Here is a 22,600-nt window from a genome sequence, read left to right on the forward strand (position 1 = left end):
GAACCCCTGCAACTCTTTCTGACAAATCCAGTCTTTTATTTGACCTTTTGTCTTCATAGATGGTGAAGACGAGCTGGACTCGGACTCTGGACTTTCTTTGGACTCCAGCCACAGCCCTGCTTCTTCATGTGTTTCTGGCAGCTCAGCTCAGTATTCTTTCACTTCTACATCATCAAACTTTTCCTGTTGTGCATCAGCTGTGGACGATTTGTTCTCTGAAGATGAAAGCAAAGGCTCAGATCCAGGTGGGGGAGTGACTGTAAAGCTAGAGGAGAGGGCTGCAGAAGCTGTGGGACGATGGGAAGTTGTTAGGAATCTTTCCCAGACCAGCTTTGGAAATGAACGGTTTCACAGTTATTCCTGGATGGAACATATTGTCCATGATCACACCTACAGCCAGGGGTTGTCCTCTGCAGGTTCTCAGAGGAACCCTAGGCAGACTAAATCTACCCTGAAGCACGGCAGGACACCATACCGACACGTGTCTGGGACCAGTCGGGACGAGTGCCGCGCACGGACCTTCAAGATCCCCTTTTCCAACGAGCTCATCGTGCACCTGCCTGTGGAGGCCTTTAATGACTTACTCATCCATTATCAACTAGCCGATGAGCAGCTCGCCCTCATTAGGGACATACGGCGGCGTGGTAAAAACAAGATTGCTGCCCACAACTGCAGGAAGAGGAAACAGGATGTGCTGCTGGGATTAGAGAGTGAGGTGTCAAGTCTGAGGCGCCGGCACTCTCAACTACTCAGGGAACGATGGAAAGTCATCAGGCTTATGAGCAAAATCAAGCAGAGACTGGGACTGTTGTCCCAGGAAGTCTTCTGCAGTCTCAGGGATGAAGAAGGAAGGCTGCTGGATGCTGCGGCGAACACACTTCTCTTTGTACCCGAGGGTGGAGAGGCTGTGGCCTCAGACAACAGCAACAAGCAGAGGGACGAGAAGTTAAGGCCAACGTATCTTCTCTGGGACAAATGAACAAAAACTAGTCTTCATAGTTCCATAGAAATGTGTAAAATCTTGAGTTTTTATGAATGCTTAAAAAAAGGTACAAATAAAAAAATTCATGTGATGAACAGAAAAAAAGTCAATTATCATTTCAGTGTTTTTACTTTTGAAGGACAATTTCAAACAGCTGTTAAAAACGACTCAGAGCGGTCGTTTTTTTTTTCAGGTAAATGCAGGAAATCTGCATCTGTGGTTGTATCTGTTGGGATGTGCACGTAGAGACCTGGGAACCAGACCCGTGGTGTGCTGGACTCGACTGAAATGCTGCTGAAAGACGTCGTGAGTCTTAAGTGTACATGTGCATCACAAAGGTGCACGAGGAGACTGGACGCGTCTGATGGCTTGCCACCACTAACAATCACAATGACTGGACTTAACAGCCCAACTCTGGACGTGTCCCCGTCTATCACCAGGGCAACCAGTTCCACGCTTACTGACAGTCTCCAGTTACCTGGTGAATACATGTGGAGGGGACGTGCCAACACCACGGAGCGAATGAAGACAACATTAGTGTTCCTTCTCATGGTTTTGTTACCAGAACTGTTTGGTTTATTACGTGCCACGTATGCTGGCTGGTTCTCACGAAACGCTTTGTTCTCTAAATAAATGTGATGAATGATTGGTAAACCTGGTAGACTCCAGGGTTGGGTTTTGTCAAGCTAACACGAGAAACATCACTGCTGCAACTCTATCAGGTTTGTAATGAATTAATTCCTGTGCTTTAGGACGATAAGCCACAAGGACCATTTCGTTTTCTTGGATTGCTCAGAAGAGCTGGTTTAACCACTGGTGAGCGAACAGCGAGTCAGAGGGGAGTCGAGTTCCTGCTCCTGTTAATTTTAAACCATTTTCTCTGCGGTTACTCTGCAGAAATACTCTGGTATTCCTGAGCAAAGTGTCCCGTTAGTGCTCCGAAAACCGGTGGTGGCAAAGCATGTTTACATGACCCACCTGTAAATGTCAGAATAAGACAGTAGGACACACTTACCCTTTCATAAAGAACATTTCTCACCAGCTAACTGGATAAGTGACCATAATGGATCACCTGCAAGTTTCTGTCCAATGAGCTGAGAGGACAGAATAAACATTTAGTCTTCGTGGAAGTGAAGAGGCCAGTTTGCTATGAATCCAAAAACATTTATTTTTCAGATCAGACACCTAAGAGTAGATGAACTAACATGCAGCAGACGGATAAAAGCTAACTAGCTAAAAGTAGAGGATACAACATAAAAAGCTAAGCAAAACACCAGACTGGAGCTAGCTCATCTGCATCTGATTAGTCCCTGTGAAAAACACTAATAATCCTAATAGGCTAAAGAAATGAACTGGCGTTTGGATCGACTCAAACTGGGACACATTTCACCCCGACTGGTCAGCTGGACCTGATCTCAAACAGAGTTGTTAGAAAACGACTAGAAGCACGTGTGCTAGGAGTTTACAAAGCATTCACAAGTAAAGGCAAAAATGAAAATTCAATAACAACAAACAGAATGCCCTCACCACGCCCGATCTAACCAAGTCTGCTAAAAGAAAAGGCTACTGCCTCTACGTTTTACAGTATATATACGTGTGTGTGTGTGTGTGTGTAGAAATGCATGGCTGGACTACAGTTAACACAACATTTGCAAACATTAGGAAGAGAACCATCAGGGAATCACTAAAGATAGAAGTCACTAGACTGGATTTAAAGCTTCCATCGTGTGTGTGTTGTGTGTGTGTGTGTGTGTAACATGGTAAAACCACAAGAAAACAAACACCATTCTGTTGCCCTGGGATGGAGGCTAAAGCCACACGGCCTTAAAACACCAGGGACCGAGTGTGCCGGATGGCTGCAATATAAAAAATGATGCAATGTTAGCAAACCCTGATGTTCACTCTTGTCTTCAGTGGAAACATCCACCTCCCACCGGCTGGAGGGAGGTGGATGTCCAACAGCTGACGAGCTCCGCTCCACAACAAAACGCTCGGCATTGCTCGCGGCAGGGGTTGTAAAATAAAGGAACCTCTAGAATGACGAAAGAAAGCGTTTTCATTCTCTTTCGTATTAATACATCTTACTCTTCAGCAGAAATTCCCCACAGACTAGCTGCACAGACAGCAGTAGCCCCGCCCACTCTTCAGGCTAAACCAGTGACCAGGCTCCTTGTTTGGCAGGGAGAATGCATGTAAGACGAGGGTAAACACATAATTTGACAGGAGAAAACTAAACTCAGGTGGTCAAGATGCCTGAAGAACATAATGAACATCTGTAATTAGCACACGGGTAGGAACCTTTAGGAACGTACAACGCATGGCAGGAAAACCAACATTCAGTGAGTCAGCTACACAGCTGGCCTCCTCACACTGCTGCAGCTAAACCTGATGTCAGTGTCATTAAACGTGGTTTGTAGTTGGTTTACTGCCCTGCATGTCCACTTTCCACCACACGCTAGTCTTTTTTGTCTTCCTCCTTCTTCTCCTCCTCTTCTGTGGGGTAGGAATGCCATGTGAGGCGCTCCTCGTAAAAAGAAATCACCACCTGAGGACACTTGACGTTGGCCTCCTTGGCAGGAACAAGATCTGCCTCGTCAGAGTTCTTCCTGTTAACAAAACAACAACACAAATGACCCCCGTGGAAAAGTTTGTTTTCACTCATCAAGTAAAACAGGTGATGTAGCTAGTAACGCACGGTACCAACGGTATACGACAGAAGAAGGGCTGGCGTTTCTTCAGCAGACACCAGTGTATTTAATACTATTTAAAACGTCTTTGTTTTCCATCTAAACTGTCCCGGTGGGAGTTTTAGTTGTGTTTGGAGAGCGTACACACATTGTTTGAAGTTAAGCAGCAAAATTCATGTCCCAAAGTCCCCCAATTGGGGGACATTAGGGCCCAAAGGATTGGGGGGACAGGTGGACAGGTCTGATGGGCCAGAGTTGGCCTGCGATCCACCAGTTGAGGTTCACTAGCCTATGAAATAGATTTATCTACAAGTGGCTAACCAGTTGAGCTAGCTCACAGGTGTCAAACTTAGGCCTTTGGGCCAGATTTTGCAGCAGTCTATATTTGGCCCACGAGATCAAATATATATTAAAACTGGCCTGATGACAAATTTTGCTACAAACCCTATAGCGCTTTGCACCGTTAGCGCATCAGTCGAAGCGCCCCCTTCCTTTGTGTTAATAGTCATTAGTATCCACGCTACTAGTACCGGCATCCTAACCCTAACCCCTGAACAGGTGAGCATCAAGGTAAATCAGAGTGGAGCAAACTGAGCTTGAATTGTTAGGGTTTCATACACTTTCTCTGCTCTAAAGCAGGAACGTTCATTCAACAGAAGAACTTCTTTGCTTGTTAAAAGATTATACCTACTTTAAAACAGGAACAAGAACAATTACAGAGAGGAATAGAAGAGTATTGTCCCTGGTTGGGGTAACCCTAACTAGGGCTGCTCAATTAATCGAATTTTAATCACGATTACGATCTGAGTTTTGAACGATTATAAAAAACAAAACAAGCCGATTATTTGCTCCTCCCGCTTGCGCTGCCCTGAGTTGCAAATGAAGCGCTCCTCCCACAGTGTTGCCAACTTAGCGACTTTGACGCTATTGCTAACAGCTTTTCAGACCCCCTTCTTGACTTTTTAAATCTTAAAAGTACCTAGCGAACACCTCAGAAACATCTCTGCTAACCCTTAACTACTTTCTGGATAACTGTCGTTGACGCTTCCTGCAGGTTAGCTAAACACTCCGCCTGCTCTCCGGACCGTACTTCAGGACATTAGGAAAGGGAATGATGTAGTGATGTGTCAGTCGCTAAAGAAATGGTTCTCAGAGTCGGCTCTGTTGGAGTAACCAGAGTGAGTGACACACACACCGCACCTGCGGGCTCCTGAGCCGCTAAAAACGGCTAAATGTGCGCGTGCGGCGAGCTAAACACACGTGCAGCTTGCCCCTGATTGCTGTGAGACCAGGTTGGGGGGTGGGGGGTGCAGCTGTGGTTGGGACAATTATTACATTAACTTGTGGACCTGTAAATAAATAGTTTATAAATAAGGTAGAAATAAGTTCCTCACGCTGATAAATAATAACTAATCTCTCTGAGGACACAGTCCTACAGCACATTGACAGACTAAATAAATGTTATGCAACATTTTGTGAACATCAATTTATTTGCATTTATTTGTTATAAATGCCACTATATAATTCTTGCTGTCAGTATTTGCAAGATATTGGTATTTGGGTCTGTACTGGTTAGACTTAAATGAGTTAAACCAAGGTCTATAGCCCTTGGGTCATAAACTATGAGCTATAAGTATATTGGTCTTTTTATACTGGGAATCAGGAGTTCTTTTAGTGATCATCTTGTTTCTTATTTTTGTCCTAATTGTGCCCTGAGCAATTTTATGACTGAATAAAAACAAATAAAATCAACATAAATTGAAAAATCGTCCTAAATAATCGTGATCTCAATTTCAGTCACCATAATCGGGATTATTATTTTTGCCATAATCGAGCAGCCCTAACCCTAACCCTAAGTTTCCTGGGTTAGGAAGGGTTGGTGTAACAGCAGACACAGGAGCAAAAAGGAGAGACTAGAATAAGAATAAAGAGTAAACAAGAAAACAGAAAAAAGAAATCATTCAAAGATTCAAAATATTAAAACTTAAACAATTGCTAAATATAAACACATTTTGAGGAATAAAAAGACAAGTAACGAATACCACTGAATTGTGTTTTATTTACAATTGACTTGCTTGTGTGTAATTTGGTTATTCAGCGTTAATACAACAATAAGTTTGCTTTTAAATTAAAAGGTTCAACAAAACATACCATACTGAAATGACGCTATGCATTACGGGGCTCCCAGGGGCAGATAAGAGTTGGTCTCTCTCCAGAATAATTATTAATTTAACAATGATTACTGCCTGATGGCATTTTCCCACATCTGCAAAGCTCACTGGAAGGACACAAACCGAGGACAATATTTCCCTGATATAGTGGGTTTATTTAGTTGTGACTCAAGCACCCTGCTGGAGCTGGTACCACCTAGCTACTCCTGTTTTAATATCCCCAGATCGCGGGGCAGAGGTGGTGGGCTGGTTGTTGTTTTTAAATCCAGCTTTCCTTGTAAACAGCTTACACCCACCATTTTCTTCCTTTGAACTGTGCGTCTCCCCCCGCCTGCTCGTCGTGCTAATCTATCGCCCTCCAAAAACTGACTCTAACTTCCTAAATGATTTCTATGAACTATGATCTTGTGGCAGACTGCATCCTAAAATACGACTATGTCCTATTTTTTGGTGATTTTAACATCCATATCTGCTGTCCTGACAATGTGCTTTCTAAAGGCTTTTTGAATTTGCTAGATTCATTCAATCTAACTCAATGGGTATCGTCCCCATCTCATGCCAGGGGTCACACCCTGGACCTGGTTCTCTCTTTTGGTCTCCCTGTCATGAACTTTGTGACATTGCCTCCTGTGTGCACTGACCACTCTCCAATAGAGCTCCGGGAGTTGATGTCACTTCTCCCGGCATACAACAGTTCAAATCGAAACGGCGCCATATTGGCATGCAGAAGCCCGCAGCTGGACTATTTGTTAATGTCAGAAAACTCAATCAAACGGGAAATATGGTAGATTCCTGTTGTGCTCCAGGATGCAGAACAGACGCAGACGACATAAGGAATGAGCCATCTACAGGATTCCCCAAGATCCGGAGCGCCGCAAACGTTGGATCATTGTAATAAAACGCGATGGTGACCGGGCTGAAATGAAGCTGTGGGACCCCGAGAGTAAAGGTTTTCGCTTATGCAGCGACCACTTCATATCAGGTACTTAAACCAACGTTTCCTCAACTGTGTGTGGTGTTTATTTTAAATGCTTTTATTACGATTCTTAGTGGGCTTCCTAAACTTATTTTGGCGTGGCTTTTTCTGTCTTATTACTCATAGCAACAAGTAAACACCACGTAAAACGTTGCCTCGTGATTTCTGCGTGCTGCAGTTTCCGTGTTTTATGATCACAGCTATTAACCGGCTAAGCTGTATTTAACTTTTAAGCAATGGTTGATCAGTTGTCAGATCACACATAAAAAGCACTTTGGATTTCTATTATCTGTCTCACCGAGACAGATCTCAGACAGATCCTGAGACGCTCCTGCCTGACATATTTATTTTATTCACGGAAAAAAATCAGACTAGTGATTTCTCTTAGCGTTCAGTTTATACATTCAAACAGCACAGCACTCTATTTAAACTACTTACATGTAAATCTGTTATTTGTCCATCCATCCATTTTCATCCGCTTATCCGGAGTTGGGTTACGGGGGCAGTAGCGTCGAGAGGCCCGGACTTCCCTCTCCCCAGCCACTTGGGCCAGCTCCTCCGGGGGAATCCCAAGGGGTTCCCCGGCCAGGTCCAGTAAGAAGTCCGCTCTGACAGCTTCTGGCGTTTTTAAAAAGTATCCCAGGGGCACGGTAAGGGTCGGAGATGTTTAGTCTATTTAATTTCTGACTATATAAAACGATTTCTTCGGTTTTACAGTGTGAAGTAAACTCCGACGAAGTAAAATCCAAGCCGATCCCGTTCATGTTTACGATCCATGTTTGTTTACCTTTTTTTCCTGCCAATATGGCGTCTACTAACTGAGAGTCACGTGGGGTCCGGAGCTCTATACTCTGTGATGTTACGTTGCCATGTCCTGTCCCTGTGTGTGAAGCTCCAGCTTCTAGGTTCAGAGCCCTGGATGCAGAAACTGTTGCAATGTTTTTGGACTGTATGTCTGTAAGGTTAGAGACCTTTAACCCAGCTCCATCTAACACTGAACACTATTCACAACACTTTGATTTACTTTGTAATCAGGTCCTGGACGTGGTTGCCCCGCTCAAACTTTGCAAGTCTAGGCCTAGGAGGGAGCCTTGGCTCTGTGATGTCACACGGGCTTGTAGGCGGGCGTGTAGATCCTCTGAGAGAAAGTGGAAAAAGGATGGCCTACAGGTCTCGCGTGAGTTGTTCAGAGCATCTCTGGTTGCTTATCAGGATGCTGTGAGGGCTGCCAGAACGGCCTATTTTCCAGACATCAATGAAACAAACTCCAAGAATCCCAAGATTCTCTACAAAACACTGAACTCTGTTCTGGTTCATCAGGAGCCTAGCTCCATGTCTCCTACAGCTGCTGGAAACTCTGAAGATTTTCTTTGTTGATAAAGTGTCAGGCATTAGAGCAGCTATTTCTGGTAACTCTGTTGACCCGGTTCCAGTTCCTCCATCACCACCCACCCTGAGCTCCCTCAATACTGTTTCATACTCTGAGCAGAGTAAGCTTGTTGCGAGGCAGAAGCCATCTGGCTCTCCACTTGATGTTCTGCCGCCTCGTCTCTGGAAGGCTGCCTTTCCGTGCCTTGGCCCTTCACTTGGTCAGATTATCAATGGGAGCCTCAGCACAGGTGTGGTCCCAGCTGCTTTGAAAGCAGCAGTTATTCGGCCGACCCTGAAGAAACCTGGTGCTGATGTCTCTGTGATCGAAAATTACAGGCCTCTCACTACCCTGCCTTTTACATCGAAACTGCTTGAGGAAGTCGTCTATCAGCAGCTGGTCTCACATTTAGCTGACTCTGATCTGTTTGAGGTTTTCCAATCAGGGTTCAGGTCTGGCCGTAGCACAGAGTCGGCTCTACTGAGGGTCTTAAATGATATCTATCTATCACTAGATCAGGGTACATCTGTGGTGCTTCTGTTGTTAGATCTGACAGAAGCTTTTGACACGGTTGACCACGTGATTCTGCTTGATCGCTTGGAATGATGGGTTGGGATCAAAGGGTCTGCTCTGGATTGGTTTAGATCGTATCTCCACAACAGGACATTCTGTGTTGAACTAGGTAGTTTTTTTTCTTCTTGGGAAGGGCTCCGCTGGGGGGTCCTGCAGGGATCGATCCTTGGTCCTCTTTTGTTTGCCATTTATCTGCTTCCTCTGGGGTCAATCTTTTGTAAACTTGGCCTGGCGTTCTATCTCTATGCTGATGATTGCCAGATTTACTCTCCACTGTGTCAGGAGAAAGGTCACTCTATCCAGTCCTTTGTGTCCTGTCTTAAGCTGGGCGGACACTGTGCGACTTTTTCACTCGTAGCACTCAGCTTCAGCTCAAACTGTACGACTTCCTCGCAGGGCAGATCTCACGAGTCATGCGCTCACACTGCACGACCCAGTTCTCGGATGCGATCTGACTGCTCACACTGTACGTCTGGTAGCAACACGTCGGACCTAAAAATATGCTAAAAATAGCAGTTTTTACTCAACACGTCAGACTTTTTTGTCTTGTTTTGCCTGTTGTCCTTCGGGAGTGCTGCAGGAGGACACACAGGGATTTATGGGGGTTGGATGAGGAAAACGAAATAAAGAAAGTAAATCTGTGTTTTGTGATCAGTTTAATTTGACATGAACACGACAAACACGCTTTCTTGACAATCTTTGTGAGTAAAAAAACGTGTAGAAACAAAAACAAACAATGTGTGTTATTAGGGAAATAGCGGGCGAGCAGTGTTGATGCAGGATTGTGCATGCGCCGTGAGCAGTTCTGATACTTTTTGGGTCGCAGCTGCTCGCAGCGCCGCTTCAACAGTGCGATACCCTCACGAGGGACGAGCAAAATATTAAACACGCCAGAAGTTTGTGTGAGCTCACGATTGCTGATCAGTAGCTGGTCACGTGGTGTTAATCGCCTCTCGTAACCCCCGTACACTACACGACGCTCTGCGCAAAACTCGCCCCGATCTTGTGGATCCTCGCACGAGTGGAAAATCGGCTCAAAAAAGTGAAAAAGTCGCAGTGTACGCCTGGCTTCAACGTAGTGAAGTCTTGGCTAATGGCCAACTATCTGCATCTGAATGAGGGAAAGGCAAAGCTCATTGTTTTTCACCCCAACAGCAGGGCTGTGGGTCGTGATGTTGATCTTGGCCCTCTTTCTCCCTACTCAAAACCAGTTGTCACGAGTTTGGGGGTGAAAATTGACGCTGGACTTAAATTTGATGCTCACATCAACTCTGATCCGGTCCAGTTTCTTTCATCTGAGACGCCTCGCAAAAATCAAGCCTATGCTGTCGAGAGCCCACCTGGAGCGAGTACTCCATGCTTTTGTAATTTCTAGGCTTGATTACTGCAACTCTCTATATGCTGGACTGGGTCAGTCATCACTGCGTCACCTACAGGTTGCGCAGCCAGGTTCCTGACTGGGACCAGGAAATGGGACCACATCAGTCCGGTTCTGGCCTCCCTGCACTGGCTTCTGGTTTGCTATGGTTCACACTTCAGACTCCTCGTCTTTGTTTTTAATTTCTTCCAGGGTGGTGCTCCCCCCTATCTGGCCAAACTCCTGAACAGACATTCCCCATCACGCGCCCTGTGCTCCTCTGACCAAGGCCTGCTCGCTGTCCCTCGTTGTAGGTGTCGTACTCGCGGAGACCGGGCTTTCTCAGTCCTAACCCCGTCACTCTGGAACCAGCTGCCACCCTCAGCCAGGCTGTCCCCATCTCTGCCAGCCTTTAAGAGTTGCCTAAAAACCCCACCTCCTCCGCTTGGCATTCCCTGAATGTGTCTGAGTTAGGCCTTCATTGATGTTGATTTTAATTCCCTGCTTTCATTGGTCTCTTTATCTCTTGTTTTACCCATTTACCCATCTAATGTTTTTACCTGTTTTTCTCATGTACCGTGTTAGGTGTAGGTGTGGCACTAGAATTTCATGCGTGGTGCAGCGCCACGCCTGAGCCTATGTAGGAGAAAATAACAAAGTTCACGGAAAGGTGAGGGATTTTCATGTCTGTATTGGAGATGAAGACTTTGCAATTACCCTCTTATTGCGATGAGCTGCGCTGGGACTTTTTTTTTAAAATTCAATTCAATTCAAAAATACTTTATTAATCCCAGAGGGAAATTAGTTTCAGTACACACAATTCTGAGATCAGACACACATACATAGACACATGACAAGAGTTGGTGACTGTAGTCATTCGCATTCGTGCTACCTTAATAGGTCAAGAGGGTTCATATGAGGACAGATTCAGGGGGAGGGAAAAAGGCACTTCAGAGTTATCCTCAACAGAGAGGGCAGCTTTGCTATGCAAAGAAACACCTCAGACAGATATGCACACAGACTTCAGACATTACACAACATAAGTGTCCACTAGGTGGGGAGGCAGGGTTGGGACTCTCCTCACTTCAGTGAATGCAGCCGCATGGAGCAGCGCTCATCACCTCCGTTTGGACAGGGGAGGGAGATAATGTTTGTTTATTCATTTAGCAGACGCTTTTATCCAAAGTGACTTACAATTTATAACCTATAGGGCATGTTGTGATCTGTGGGGGAAACCGGAGTACCCGGAGGAAACCCACGCATGCATGGGGAGAACACACAAGTCCACGCAGAAAGGCCGCAGCCGAGCCCAGTTTCGAACCTGCAACCTTCGTGCTGCGAGGCAACAGTGCTAGCCACTGCGCCACGATGCAGCCCAAGTAATAGGTCAAGAGGGTTTATGGGAGGGAAAAAAGGCCCTTCAGAGTTACCCAATCCGTGCTGATCCGTCCACTTGCTCCTTGATGGAATCAACCTTCTGTGCCAGAGTCTGAATCTCAGCCAAAGATCCAAGCTTACGACTCATCTCGACAATTATATGAGTTTGTGCGTTCACAGCGCGGTGTAATCTATCCCTGAGCTCCGGGATTGAGCTTTCCTCGAAAGCTCGTTAATTATTCAGTAAGCCAGGTAACCGCTCAGGCCAAACAGCAGGAATCCCGACACCAAAACGACGAATATCCAGACGTCTTCAGAATCCTCTACAGACAGTTGAGAGAGGCAGATCAGGTTCCACAGTTTCCAGGAGTCCATGATATGCCCAGCTGGATCTGTCCCAGAGGGGCATCCGGGAGCCCCTTCTCTCGTTCTCATCGTTGAAAAAAATTTGTCAATCGCGTTGAGAAACCAACTGATCAGATCCATGTTTAATAATTTCCAGTTTCCAGAAAAAACGCAGAAGCGCCGTACACAGACAGGACAAAGAGCCTTGGATAAGGAGGGAGGGAGAGGAGAAAAAAACCTGTCTGTACTCTCCAAGAGCCGGAAGAAGAAATCTAATCCCACTGAATTTCTGACCTTTACCTCAAATCTGCGTTGGGTCTTATGGGACCTGCAGGATTCTAATCCCAAGGATCACAAGGCACTCACGTTAAAAAAAAGACAAAAAAGGGGAAAGATTTTAATTATTTGATGGTGTGATGTCCTGTCCTGTCATGGTTGTAAACATCACTCTAGTTTTTGTGAAGTGATAAATTTGTATTGGAAGAAAATCATGAATCTATGTGAAATTGCAATTTCTGGCAGAAAAATGGCAGTTCAGCCTCTTTCTAAAACTGTTCAGCATTGCTGTATGACCAACTAGAAAACACGTAGTTTACGTTTGTGTTGCTGGCTGCTGAGTACATATTAACGGTCACTATCCAGGGCTCTGGAAGTGGACCAAAACAGATGGACAGAATGTGTTACCGGCACCACTGCACTCTAAAAACAATAAACCAACTGAAACAATATTTTGAACATAATGGCTTACATTAGTCACCCTTGTTGCCTTGGAAACAGCTCCTCCACTGCTACCCTGACACTAAATGCTACCTGTCATTTTAAGGTGCATTATCTGCAAGTATACTAGGGCTGCAGCTATCGAATATTTTTGTAATCGAGTACTCTATCGAATCTTTTTTTCGATTAATCGAGTACTCTAATAAATGACCCTTTTGTGTTTGTAAACCATTATATCAAATAGCATGTTATAATTATGAAAGACCTCTTAAAATGAGCAAGCAATTGCCAGTTATTCTTCAAGTTTTATTCAAAATTAGTTTTCAAAACTTCAGCACTTCAACTTTACTTCACAGTAAACAAATGCCTGTGCAAAAAATAAGTAAACCTGAGCCGATTTTCCCCTCGTGCGAGAATCTGCTAGCCTGCAAGCCAGAGGATAACTGTTGAAGTAGTGCTGCGAGCGGCTGCGGCCCAAACAGAACCGGAACCGCTCACGGCGCATGCGCAAACAGCTCGCCGGCTGTTTCCCTATTAACACACGTCCGTTTTAATTTCTACACTTTTTTCTCACACAATAACAAGGATTGTCGAAAGCATGTTTGCCGTGGTTTTGTCAAATTATACTGATCACAAAACATTTATTTACTTTCTTTCGTTTTCTTCCGCCACTCATAAATACCCGTGTCCTCCTGCAGCAATCCCGAGGGACAACGGACATCAATAACACAATAAAAAGTCAGACGTGTTGCTACCAGACGTACGGTGTGAGCTGAAACTGAGTGCTACAAATGAAAAAGTTGCACAGTGTCCGCAGAATATATAGAAATACAGGCTAAAATGCATTACCTTGAAGAGGCTCTGAGTTCGCTTGCAGAAGTGACATTTACATGTGGATGTTTCCTGGTCAGGTGCTGCAGCACGGAGGATGTGGTGTTGTGGTAGGCTAAATCCATTTTACAGTATTTACACTGGACTACGTTTTCCACCTTACGACGTGAAAAATGGTCCCACACCTTTGACTTTTTCTGTCTTTTTCGCACTCCACCGGGGTCCACGTTGTCCGCCATGGCTTAAGAGAAAGTTAAGTTACGTTCGCTACTCGCGTGTGCATTCAGCCCAGTGGGCATGTGCGTCACTTATTTCGGTCCGGGTGAAACATGACCCCGGGCGATTGCAAAGCCATGAATTAATTAAATATGAATTAAACGAATCCTCGAGGCAGAGAATTTGACTCGAGGATTTTTTGTACTCGAATTATTCGAGGTACTCGAGGAATCGTTTCAGCCCTAAAGTATACACTTCTCCATTTTCACTGGTACTGAATTATCCTGTTGGACTTCACTAGAAATGAAAGTGATATGTCCTGTGACCGTCTGATGAGAAAGTACGTAAATTCACGTAGTACGAAATCCTACGCAAACAGCATACCGTATTTTCCGGACTATAAGTCGCACCAGCCATAAAATGTATAATGAAGGAAAAAAAAAAAACATTTATAAGTTGCACCGGACTATAAGTCGCATTCTGGGGGAAAATTTTTATTATTTTTCTTCCAAAATCTGAGAACAAGCGTTTCACATTGCAAGACAAGAACCGGTAACAATAACATAATAAACAGTCAGGGCGCAGCAGCACGGTATACATAATTTGGTATATAAGTCACAGGACCAGCCAGACTATGAAAGAAAAGTGCGACCTATAGTCCGGAAAATACGGTAAAAGATAGAAATTGTCTATTTCTTAACAAAAACTCATTTTAAAATGTACTGATACTAACAGAAAGTAAAATTTTAAATATCCGACTGAATACTTTTTATGGGTACTTAACTCTTTAACACTGGGGACTTACCACTTCATCAGGAACATCAGCTCTCCACTAGAATCAGTGGCTCCAATAATCCTCTCAGGCAGCAGTCCTCTCCCAAAACCTCTGGCCTTTTCACCCTGAATGACAGAAAATCAGAGCCAAGCTTTAACCATAAGATCTGGTCACATATGTGGTGGCTAGAGCTGGGTATTGATTTAAATTTCAAGAATCGATTTGATTCTGATTCCCAAGAATTAGAATTGATTATCGCAATATGATTTGATCCGATATATCGATTCAGGTCGGTGAACTGTTCTTTTGCTGCTGGTACCTTAATTATACGACTAAGTATAAAAAATAAAAATAAAAATAAAAAAAAAATTATACGACTAAGTAGATGTGTAGTATATCAACACTATTAACAACAAACTAATTAAGGAAATATTGGTCATTTAAAACGGCGGCGTGGCCCAATCCTTCTCTCAGAATTGTGATTATCATAAACATGCTGTCAGGCAGCATTTTTGGACTTGAACATCTTCAGCCGGATATATCGGAATTGAATGGATTCTTGAGATTTGAATCAATACACAGTGTATCATAATTCTGCACTGGTGTTGGATGAGTTAATTTAAATTTGGTAACTTGTTAAACCACATTAAACAAAAAAACAGATTCATTTAAAAAAACAGACATCACAGATGACATCATCCAGTTTCCCTGGCACACCCAAAGTACCTAGTTTCATCAACAATCGAATATTAAAGGTTCAATAATATTGACAATCCATATTTTTATGGAATTTTACATTTTATTGATTATCTTTGTATTCTATTGGCAATTTATTAAATGTAACCACCTACAAAGCGTTACAGCGTTCTAGGTGGAAATGGACCGGGGCAGTCCCGGTGGTTGTTGTCGCTGGTTCTGCTGCGAGGCATCTAGTTTTGCTTTCATCTTGGTTTGCTAATTACTTATTTTAAATTTGTGATGTCGGACACATCTTCACGGTGGGGTAATCGCAGTGTTTCACACCGTGATTAATAGTCAAACCGGTTAATCCCTGCAGCTCTAATCATCACACCAGCCCCATGCCCTTTTACTCACCTCCTCCTTCCTTTTCTTGCTTGCTCGCTCCTCGGACTCTCCTGAGGTCTCGCTGGCTCCTTTCCTTTTACTCTCCTTCTTTTTCTCCTCCTTCTCCCTGTGCTTTTGCATGTACTCTGCAATAAGGTCTGGACAGTCCAAGTTCTCCTCTGGCTCCCATGTATTGTCCTCACTGGACACAAGCGCAGGAAAACTATGGTCAATAACGATGTTTGTGTTTTGGTTAAAAGCGCAGAACTCCATGACTGTGACAGTAGCGGAACTGCTCGGCTTTAAGGGCTGGATGGCCTGATGCCTTTTCTGATATTGTAGTTTGGGTCTGAAGTAGGGCTGCCACGATTAGTCAACTCGTCACCACGACGACGACAAAAGAAATAGCCAACAATTAAAAAGTCGACGCGCCATTTACGTCATTCACGTTCAGCGGTTGCTTCCTGCCTCTTTGCCCAACGCACATGCAGTGGTCGCCTTCCGGGTCAGTTGCCGTGTTAAGCTCTGAGGCGAATGCGCAGTAGTAGCCATTCAGATCAGCCTTCATCACTGGATAAAGAAGACATGGAGAGTCGGCAAGGTAGTTTAAGGGTTTGGGAGCATTATGCAAAGACAAAAGAAAGGCCTGTAGAGTACAAACTCTGCAGAGCGAAACGCTCCTTTCCTTTTACGGGAGCACATCTGTGAGGCAAGAGCAGCATCAACAGAGAGCTACTTGTATTCATAAGTGTAGCAACACCAGTAGCAGTGGCAATGTTATTATCTTTAGAACACGTTTGTATGTCACGTATTTATTTCATCCTGCTACGTTAGTGTTAATAAAAGTTCTCTTCAATGGACGAGTTTCTTACGTGCACACTCAGCAAGCTAACGTCCTGACCAAGGCCATGTTGGTCACGAGACTCTTGTTCATGGTCGGCGATCAAGGTTTCAAAGAGATGATCAAGCAGATCAACCCAGGGGCCTCATGTATCAAATGTAACGTTCATAGAAAAAGCCCTAAATTCCTTCCTATAAACCTGTGCGTACCCAGGAGCTCGTGTCGATTCTCAGTCATTTTCATACAGAAACGCCATCATTTAACCATATTTGGTCACGCTTTGTCCTCAGCACGTGTGGGTTTTCCCTGAGTTCTACATGGAAAAAGACTGAGACGCAGTCGAAGCGCAAAATCAAACAAGTTTCAGAGTAGGGCTGCACGATATTAGGAAAACCTGCGATATTCGATAACAGTACTTAATATTGCGATATCGATATTACTCACGATAAATGAACAAATACTAAAGTATGCAGTGTTGATGTCATCTGGCGTGTGACGTCTGCTCTGGGCTCAAAGCAAACAAAACTAGTGCATGAATTCCATTACAACATAACATTTTTATTGCACAAATATGCAGCTGCACCTGCTACTGTATTAGCAGCTGCACCTGCTACTGTATTAGCAGCTGCACCTGCTACTGTATTAGCAGCTGCACCTGCTACTGTATTAGCAGCTGCACCTGCTACTGTATTAGCAGCTGCACCTGCTACTGTATTAGCAGCTGTACCTGCTACTGTATTAGCAGCTGCACCTGCTACTGTATTAGCAGCTGTACCTGCTACTGTATTAGCAGCTGCACCTGCTACTGTATTAGCAGCTGCACCTGCTACTGTATTAGCAGCTGCACCTGCTACTGTATTAGCAGCTGCACCTGCTACTGTATTAGCAGCTGCACCTGCTGCTGTATTAGCAGCTGCACCTGCTACTGTATTAGCAGCTGCACCTGCTACTGTATTAGCAGCAAAACAACAAACTGCATGCATGCAGTTTCTCAGTGACTTTAAAACATCACCTCCACCATAAAACTTTTTCTGATGCTCCAAATACAGAAAAACATCCCTTACCAGGGTTTTTGGAATAAATAAAAAAATCTGAAAGTAAGTTTAAATGTTAAATAATAGTTAACATCACCTACATGCAACAGCAAATTCTCTCATTGCTACTGAACATTTTCTCCACTTATGTGGTTATGATATAAGGCTGGTGCTGCAATTGGGAAGTGAACTGTGCTGGGCCAAACTAGGAGAATATTAAGATTTTCTGAGGGAAAGAGAAGAACAATTGTCTACCTTTCAGAAGAGGAACTGGCAAAAAAAAAACTACATGGAAAATATGTGAAAACGTTTGTTTTTAACCCCAAATTGAACAAGTTTACCTAGATCTTAAAAAACAGCTCAGATGATGAAACTGCAACTATGATTCTGATAACAAGCTAACAAATTGAACTAGCTCCTCTTAAGATGACCTAGTGTGCAACTAGTAAAGCCTGCACACGTGGATCAAACTGCACGACTTTTACAGCCACAGTGTGCACGCGATAAAGCAGCTTAAGTGTAAACAGGTCTAGATGACAGTAATAACCCTGTACTTTTAAAATGCAAGTGTTTGCAATTGCAGAAATAAAACGCTTCTTCCATGAGCATCGTTTTCACAGCACAGCCATAGAAGTCCCACACCAGCAGGTCTTCAGCCTGAAGTGTTTTTCCAGATGTGGAGAAAGGACCAACATTTAGAATTATAGGGAGTAAAAGGAGCTATATACTCACTCTGAGAATCCTTTCCATTTCAGCAGAAACTCTACTTTGCCCTTAACCAAACGGCGATCAAGGACTTTCTCCACCACATACTCTTCCTCCTCCTCTTCTTCTGCAGCAGCCGCAGGCGCAGCTGCAGGTGTAGCTGCAGCTGGTGGAGCAGCTGGTGGAGCAGCTGGTGCCGGTGCTGCTGCCACTGCTGGCTGCTCCTCTTCCTCCTCGGGCTTCTTGCCCTTCTTTGCTGCTACGGTCGCCAGTTTGATGTCTGAGAAGATCACTTCTCATGGATCCCAAAAAACACATAAAAGGAGACATTAACAAATTATTTTGGTTTTAACTATGGACACACACTATGTCAGCACTAAGACAGAAACAATTTTTTATTTGGCCAGGACTCCCTTGAAAATTAGGTTTTGAATCTCAATGGGACCTTCCTGGTTAAATAAAGAATAAATAAACTTAGAGCCACGCAATTAAAAAAAAATCACGTGACCAATTTCGGTATTGGTCCAATAAGTAAAACTGGGCCCATATAAATAATGTGTATTTCCAACTTTTTACTGTGTGTGTGTGTGTGTGTGTGTGTGTGTGTGTGTGTGTGTGTGTGTGTGTGTGTGTGTGTGTGAGAGAGATAACAGTGATGCTGAGCAGGGCTGTGGAAATGTTTAACTGAAGCAGAGATACAATGTACATCCGTGTGCTACTCCAGATGTTAACCCATCTGGAATTTAAAAGTGATCAGTTCCAAAGCTCACAAATCAACAGATGTTAAATCTCAGTCCAAACCACTCTCTCGCGCGTGTGCAGCTGCATTCACGTGCTCCCTCTGCAACAAAACCAGGTGTTACTGTAGTATGAACGCGTATAAATTACTCTTTACCTGGCCATACCGTGCTCCGCATGAAACCGACCAGGCTCTCGGCGCCTCTGGCTACACTAATCTATGCTTCCTCGATGCCACACCACCCGCAAATCCACATGTTTCGGTTCTGTCGCTAAAATAGTTTTCATAGCTCGAACAAGAACAAAAACACCGTCCACCATGTTCTCTGCACGAGTCTGACCATTAGAAACCCTGGTCACCGATTAACACGTTGCATCACTGTAGACAGACGAACAACTGCATCAAAGTTAGTTCAGCATTCTTTAGACAGTATCACTAAAGCACATATCACCCAAAATGCATTAAATAAAACAACAATTGCGTTGCTCACACATTTTGCCGAGCGAACTGCAACCTGCGAGCACGCGCGCTAGGCTAGATCCTGCTCATAAGCCAACTGCAGAACGGCGTCTAATTCATTGCGGGACTGTCAATAAAAACACGCTCTTACAACATGTGCACGACGTAACGGTGTTTTCCACAAAACATGCACGCAGGCGTAGCAAGCGGCCGTCTCGCCCTTGTGTTCTGAAGACAACATGGCTGGCATGCTACGACCGAAAAGTTAGCTAACAGCAGCCTTACCTCTGTAGAGAAACCTCTGTTGCACTTGTGCAAGCAAACGGCAGGCCTGCTTTCCAACGCAGTAAAATAACCGTGTGCTGACAACAAGCAGCAATATGGTAGCACAAAAGATGTCTAGAAAAACAAAACCAAATGCTGTTCGGCAGGAAACTGTCTCTACTTGATGTGGAACCGTACAATAGCCCGAAACACGTCGCTAACAATCGACCCCTTCTCCCCCTTCTGCCCGCCAACAGCCCCGCCGGATGTTACGTCACTGTAGCTGTGCATCCTGAATTCCAGTTCTCCCTACAGTCACTGGTTCCATCCTCTGCAAAAGACAAGGCAAGGCAGCTCATCAGCTATATTTATGAAAAATATTTCTTACCCATGCTCGTAACAGTGGTTAAGAAACACAATAAATTGGTTTGTATTACTTTACATTCGTGTAGAAAGAACTCTGAGAGAAACAAAATCAGGTAAAATATGTAGTGCAACATGATCTGTCAAAAATAATCTTTTTAAATCACACAAAAAAGTCATTTAAGCAGTGGCGTCTTTCCGAAAGTTTTTTTTTGGTAACAAAACAATGCCCAAAGAGATGGGCCATGGTCTCCGAGGACAGGTACAGAAGGAGCAAGATGCATCAATGCCATGATTAAATCTTGTTGAACAAAATGTTTAGTTGGGTTAAATCTATCATGTGTTATTTTTAAATAAAATGTCTTGTTTTGTAGCTAATAAAGAATTTACTCGCTGAAATGAGAGAGTTTTGTGTAGTTCAGACCACATTTTTTAATTAATTGACTTTCCTTGCGTAATGAAGCAAAGTTTGCCAACAGGTGTTCACTTAGGGTCTATGGGGTTTTCTTATCTAACTAGAGAAAGGTCAAGTTCTTCAAAGAGCAACTCACATCAAAATTAACTTTTTTAGTTGATAACTAGTATAAATGAGTGTCTAATAGTGTTGTAGACGTGTAGTTATTATTTTTGCATTTTGATGCATTTTCTTTGAAAACTCTAAATTCTGTCTAAAAATGTCAGTCTAGCACCATCTTCAGCTCAAAGGTATGGAGCACGTTTAAGTTGAGTCTGATGTAACCAATGGCTAACGAGCACGATGCTACGTTTCCAAGAACAGTACTACGTAACAGCTCTGTGGCTGTAGGTTATAAAAGCACCGCGGTCTCAACCAGCCTTGTAGCAGTCGGGCTGGTAAGTGAGTTGTGCTGTAGTTAGCATTAGCATTGTGTCAGAGTCCTAGCAAAACTTCTAGTATTAAGATTATTTAGTTTGAGTAGCTTGGCTGTTAGATTTTGCAGTTTAGTATTTTTTATGTCAGACTCTTTCACCAACTTGGTGGAGCTTGAACTGGTTATGCTGGTTTGAAGAGCATTTCACAAATTAGTCCAAACTGTTCCAGTAATTAGCCGGATCCCGCCGACTGCTGCTTCCTCAAAACGGAGATTTTGGGCCCAATTTGAAATGAGTAAGCTAAATAATTACTTTTAACAGCTTCTAAAGATCATTCCCTACATATAATTTTGCAGCTCTATGAGGCACTGTGAGCGTCCTGTCAGTGTCCCGATTGATCATGCGCTCTGGCTGCTTGGCCAAGGGGATGTCCCTTTGGCTGACTGTTTAGCGCATGTGACTCTCACAAGGGAGTCTGGAGATAGAATCTCGCCCGGGCCCTCGTTTCTCCACCTTGCCACATATATTTGTTATATTTATAATTACAAAGTAAGAGAGACGTGGACGTGGTTCACATAATTTAGATAATCAGTCCACTGCAGCAGGCTCGGAGCAAGTGTTGTGTGTGTGATAATGTCACAGCCTGGTTCGGGTTGAGTTTTTGTACCAGTTAGTAATATCAGCGCTGATGCAGAGCAGGAGGGACACTGTGCTCCTCCTGCAGCAGACCTGACCTGGTTCTGAATGGGTGCTGAGTCCAGTTCTCATTAGAACAGGTCTGATTCTGGACCCTGAGTTGGCTTTGAGAGCAGTTAGATCACTCCCCAGCCATGTTATGAAGCACATATATTAGACAGCTTGTTTTGTACATGATCTAAGTTACTAAACTCCCACAACAAGGTGATGTTATTATTATTTTCAGGCTAAATCTGCCCAATAAATCTGCTGTCAGACTGATGTAGTCCTGCACCAGCCTGCAACGGTCCAGGCTAGAGCCTTGCAGATGAGTTATTTAACCATCTGTCTCTCTTTACCTTCTAGTTTTAACATGTAATTATTTTAGCTTATCGTTACACACGTGTGTTACTGCTCTTAAAAACAACTATAAATATATTTGCTGTTTCTTTATATTTCACATAGCCTCCCAGCAGCTGTGTGTCTGACACTGGGACCATGATGGGAATTCCACCCAGAGCAGCTTCTACACTCCTGAACAGACCCAGGTGTGGTGGAGAACTTCTGAGCAGCTTCCGTCTGAATGACAGGACAAGCTCCATGAACTGATCCAGGTAAAAACATTCTAAATAATAATATTGTACTCTGTATTCTGTTTTTTCCTTACATCTCAGCCTGGCAGGTCACCACTGGAGAGGAGTATCTTCCCAGGCTCACACCAACATCCCATTTTACCTCGGGGCCTCCTGATCTAACAGAAAAACCTGTAGCTCCATCCTTGCTCTGCTCTCCACATGTTTCTCATCATCTCTGGAAGCGACCTCCCACAACACTGTGATGTTATATATAATTTGTTTCTTTCAGGCTAAATGAACCCAAGAACTCTGCTGTCAGACTGACTGTTGCAGCTACAAATGGTCCAGACTAACATGAAGCCTTGCAGGTGTAGTAAAGGTGAGTTGTTTTTAATCATCATGTAATCTTCATTACAGCCTTTGAGTTTTAACATCATCTATGTTTTTGTTTTATATCTTATTGCTACACGTGTGTTGCTGCTATGAGCTTGGAGCTAGATTACATCATGACATCATGAAGGAGACTACTGATTCTGGTCCTGTGACACTTGGTGGTGACGTGTGAGCTGATTCACCTGGTAAACAACATGTAAATTAAATATTTTGGTTTTTGCTATTAAAAGTAAATTAACTAATAACTTGCATTATTGCAGGACACTCATCAAAATATGGT

At 43.8% G+C, this 22,600-nt stretch overlaps 2 protein-coding genes across 2 annotated transcripts in view; one reads left to right on the forward strand and one right to left on the reverse strand.

Annotated features, from left to right (window-relative positions):
* LOC107396557 (endoplasmic reticulum membrane sensor NFE2L1) overlaps nt 1–2,909 on the forward strand; it is a 22,032-nt gene extending 19,123 nt beyond the window's left edge. The window contains exon 5 of the mRNA XM_070546992.1: nt 60–2,909. Within this exon, the coding sequence (XP_070403093.1) occupies nt 60–979 (920 nt within the window). The 3' untranslated portion in view covers nt 980–2,909. The remainder of the gene's footprint in view (nt 1–59) is intronic.
* Nucleotides 2,126–19,875, reverse strand: LOC107396554 (chromobox protein homolog 1). Its single transcript, XM_070546770.1, has 7 exons — nt 19,872–19,875; nt 19,762–19,814; nt 19,505–19,700; nt 18,049–18,313; nt 15,472–15,643; nt 14,407–14,501; nt 2,126–3,588 (listed from the first exon to the last, which is right to left on the reverse strand). The coding sequence occupies exons 1-7, from the start codon at nt 19,873–19,875 to the stop codon at nt 3,438–3,440; spliced, it is 936 nt and encodes a 311-aa protein (XP_070402871.1). The 3' UTR covers nt 2,126–3,437.
* Between the last annotated feature and the right edge of the window lie 2,725 nt (nt 19,876–22,600).

Source organism: Nothobranchius furzeri, chromosome 18, assembly GCF_043380555.1.
Source record: "Nothobranchius furzeri strain GRZ-AD chromosome 18, NfurGRZ-RIMD1, whole genome shotgun sequence".
Lineage (NCBI taxonomy): Eukaryota > Metazoa > Chordata > Actinopteri > Cyprinodontiformes > Nothobranchiidae > Nothobranchius > Nothobranchius furzeri.

Bases quoted from the DNA above. Each gene is read 5' to 3' on its own strand.
- LOC107396554 (XM_070546770.1), bottom strand. The intron at 18,314-19,504 runs GTAAGGCTGCTG...ATCCATGAGAAG, and splicing joins ACAGAGGTTTCTCTACAGAG to TGATCTTCTCAGACATCAAA. The intron at 15,644-18,048 runs GTGAGTATATAG...GCTTGTGTCCAG, and splicing joins AAATGGAAAGGATTCTCAGA to TGAGGACAATACATGGGAGC.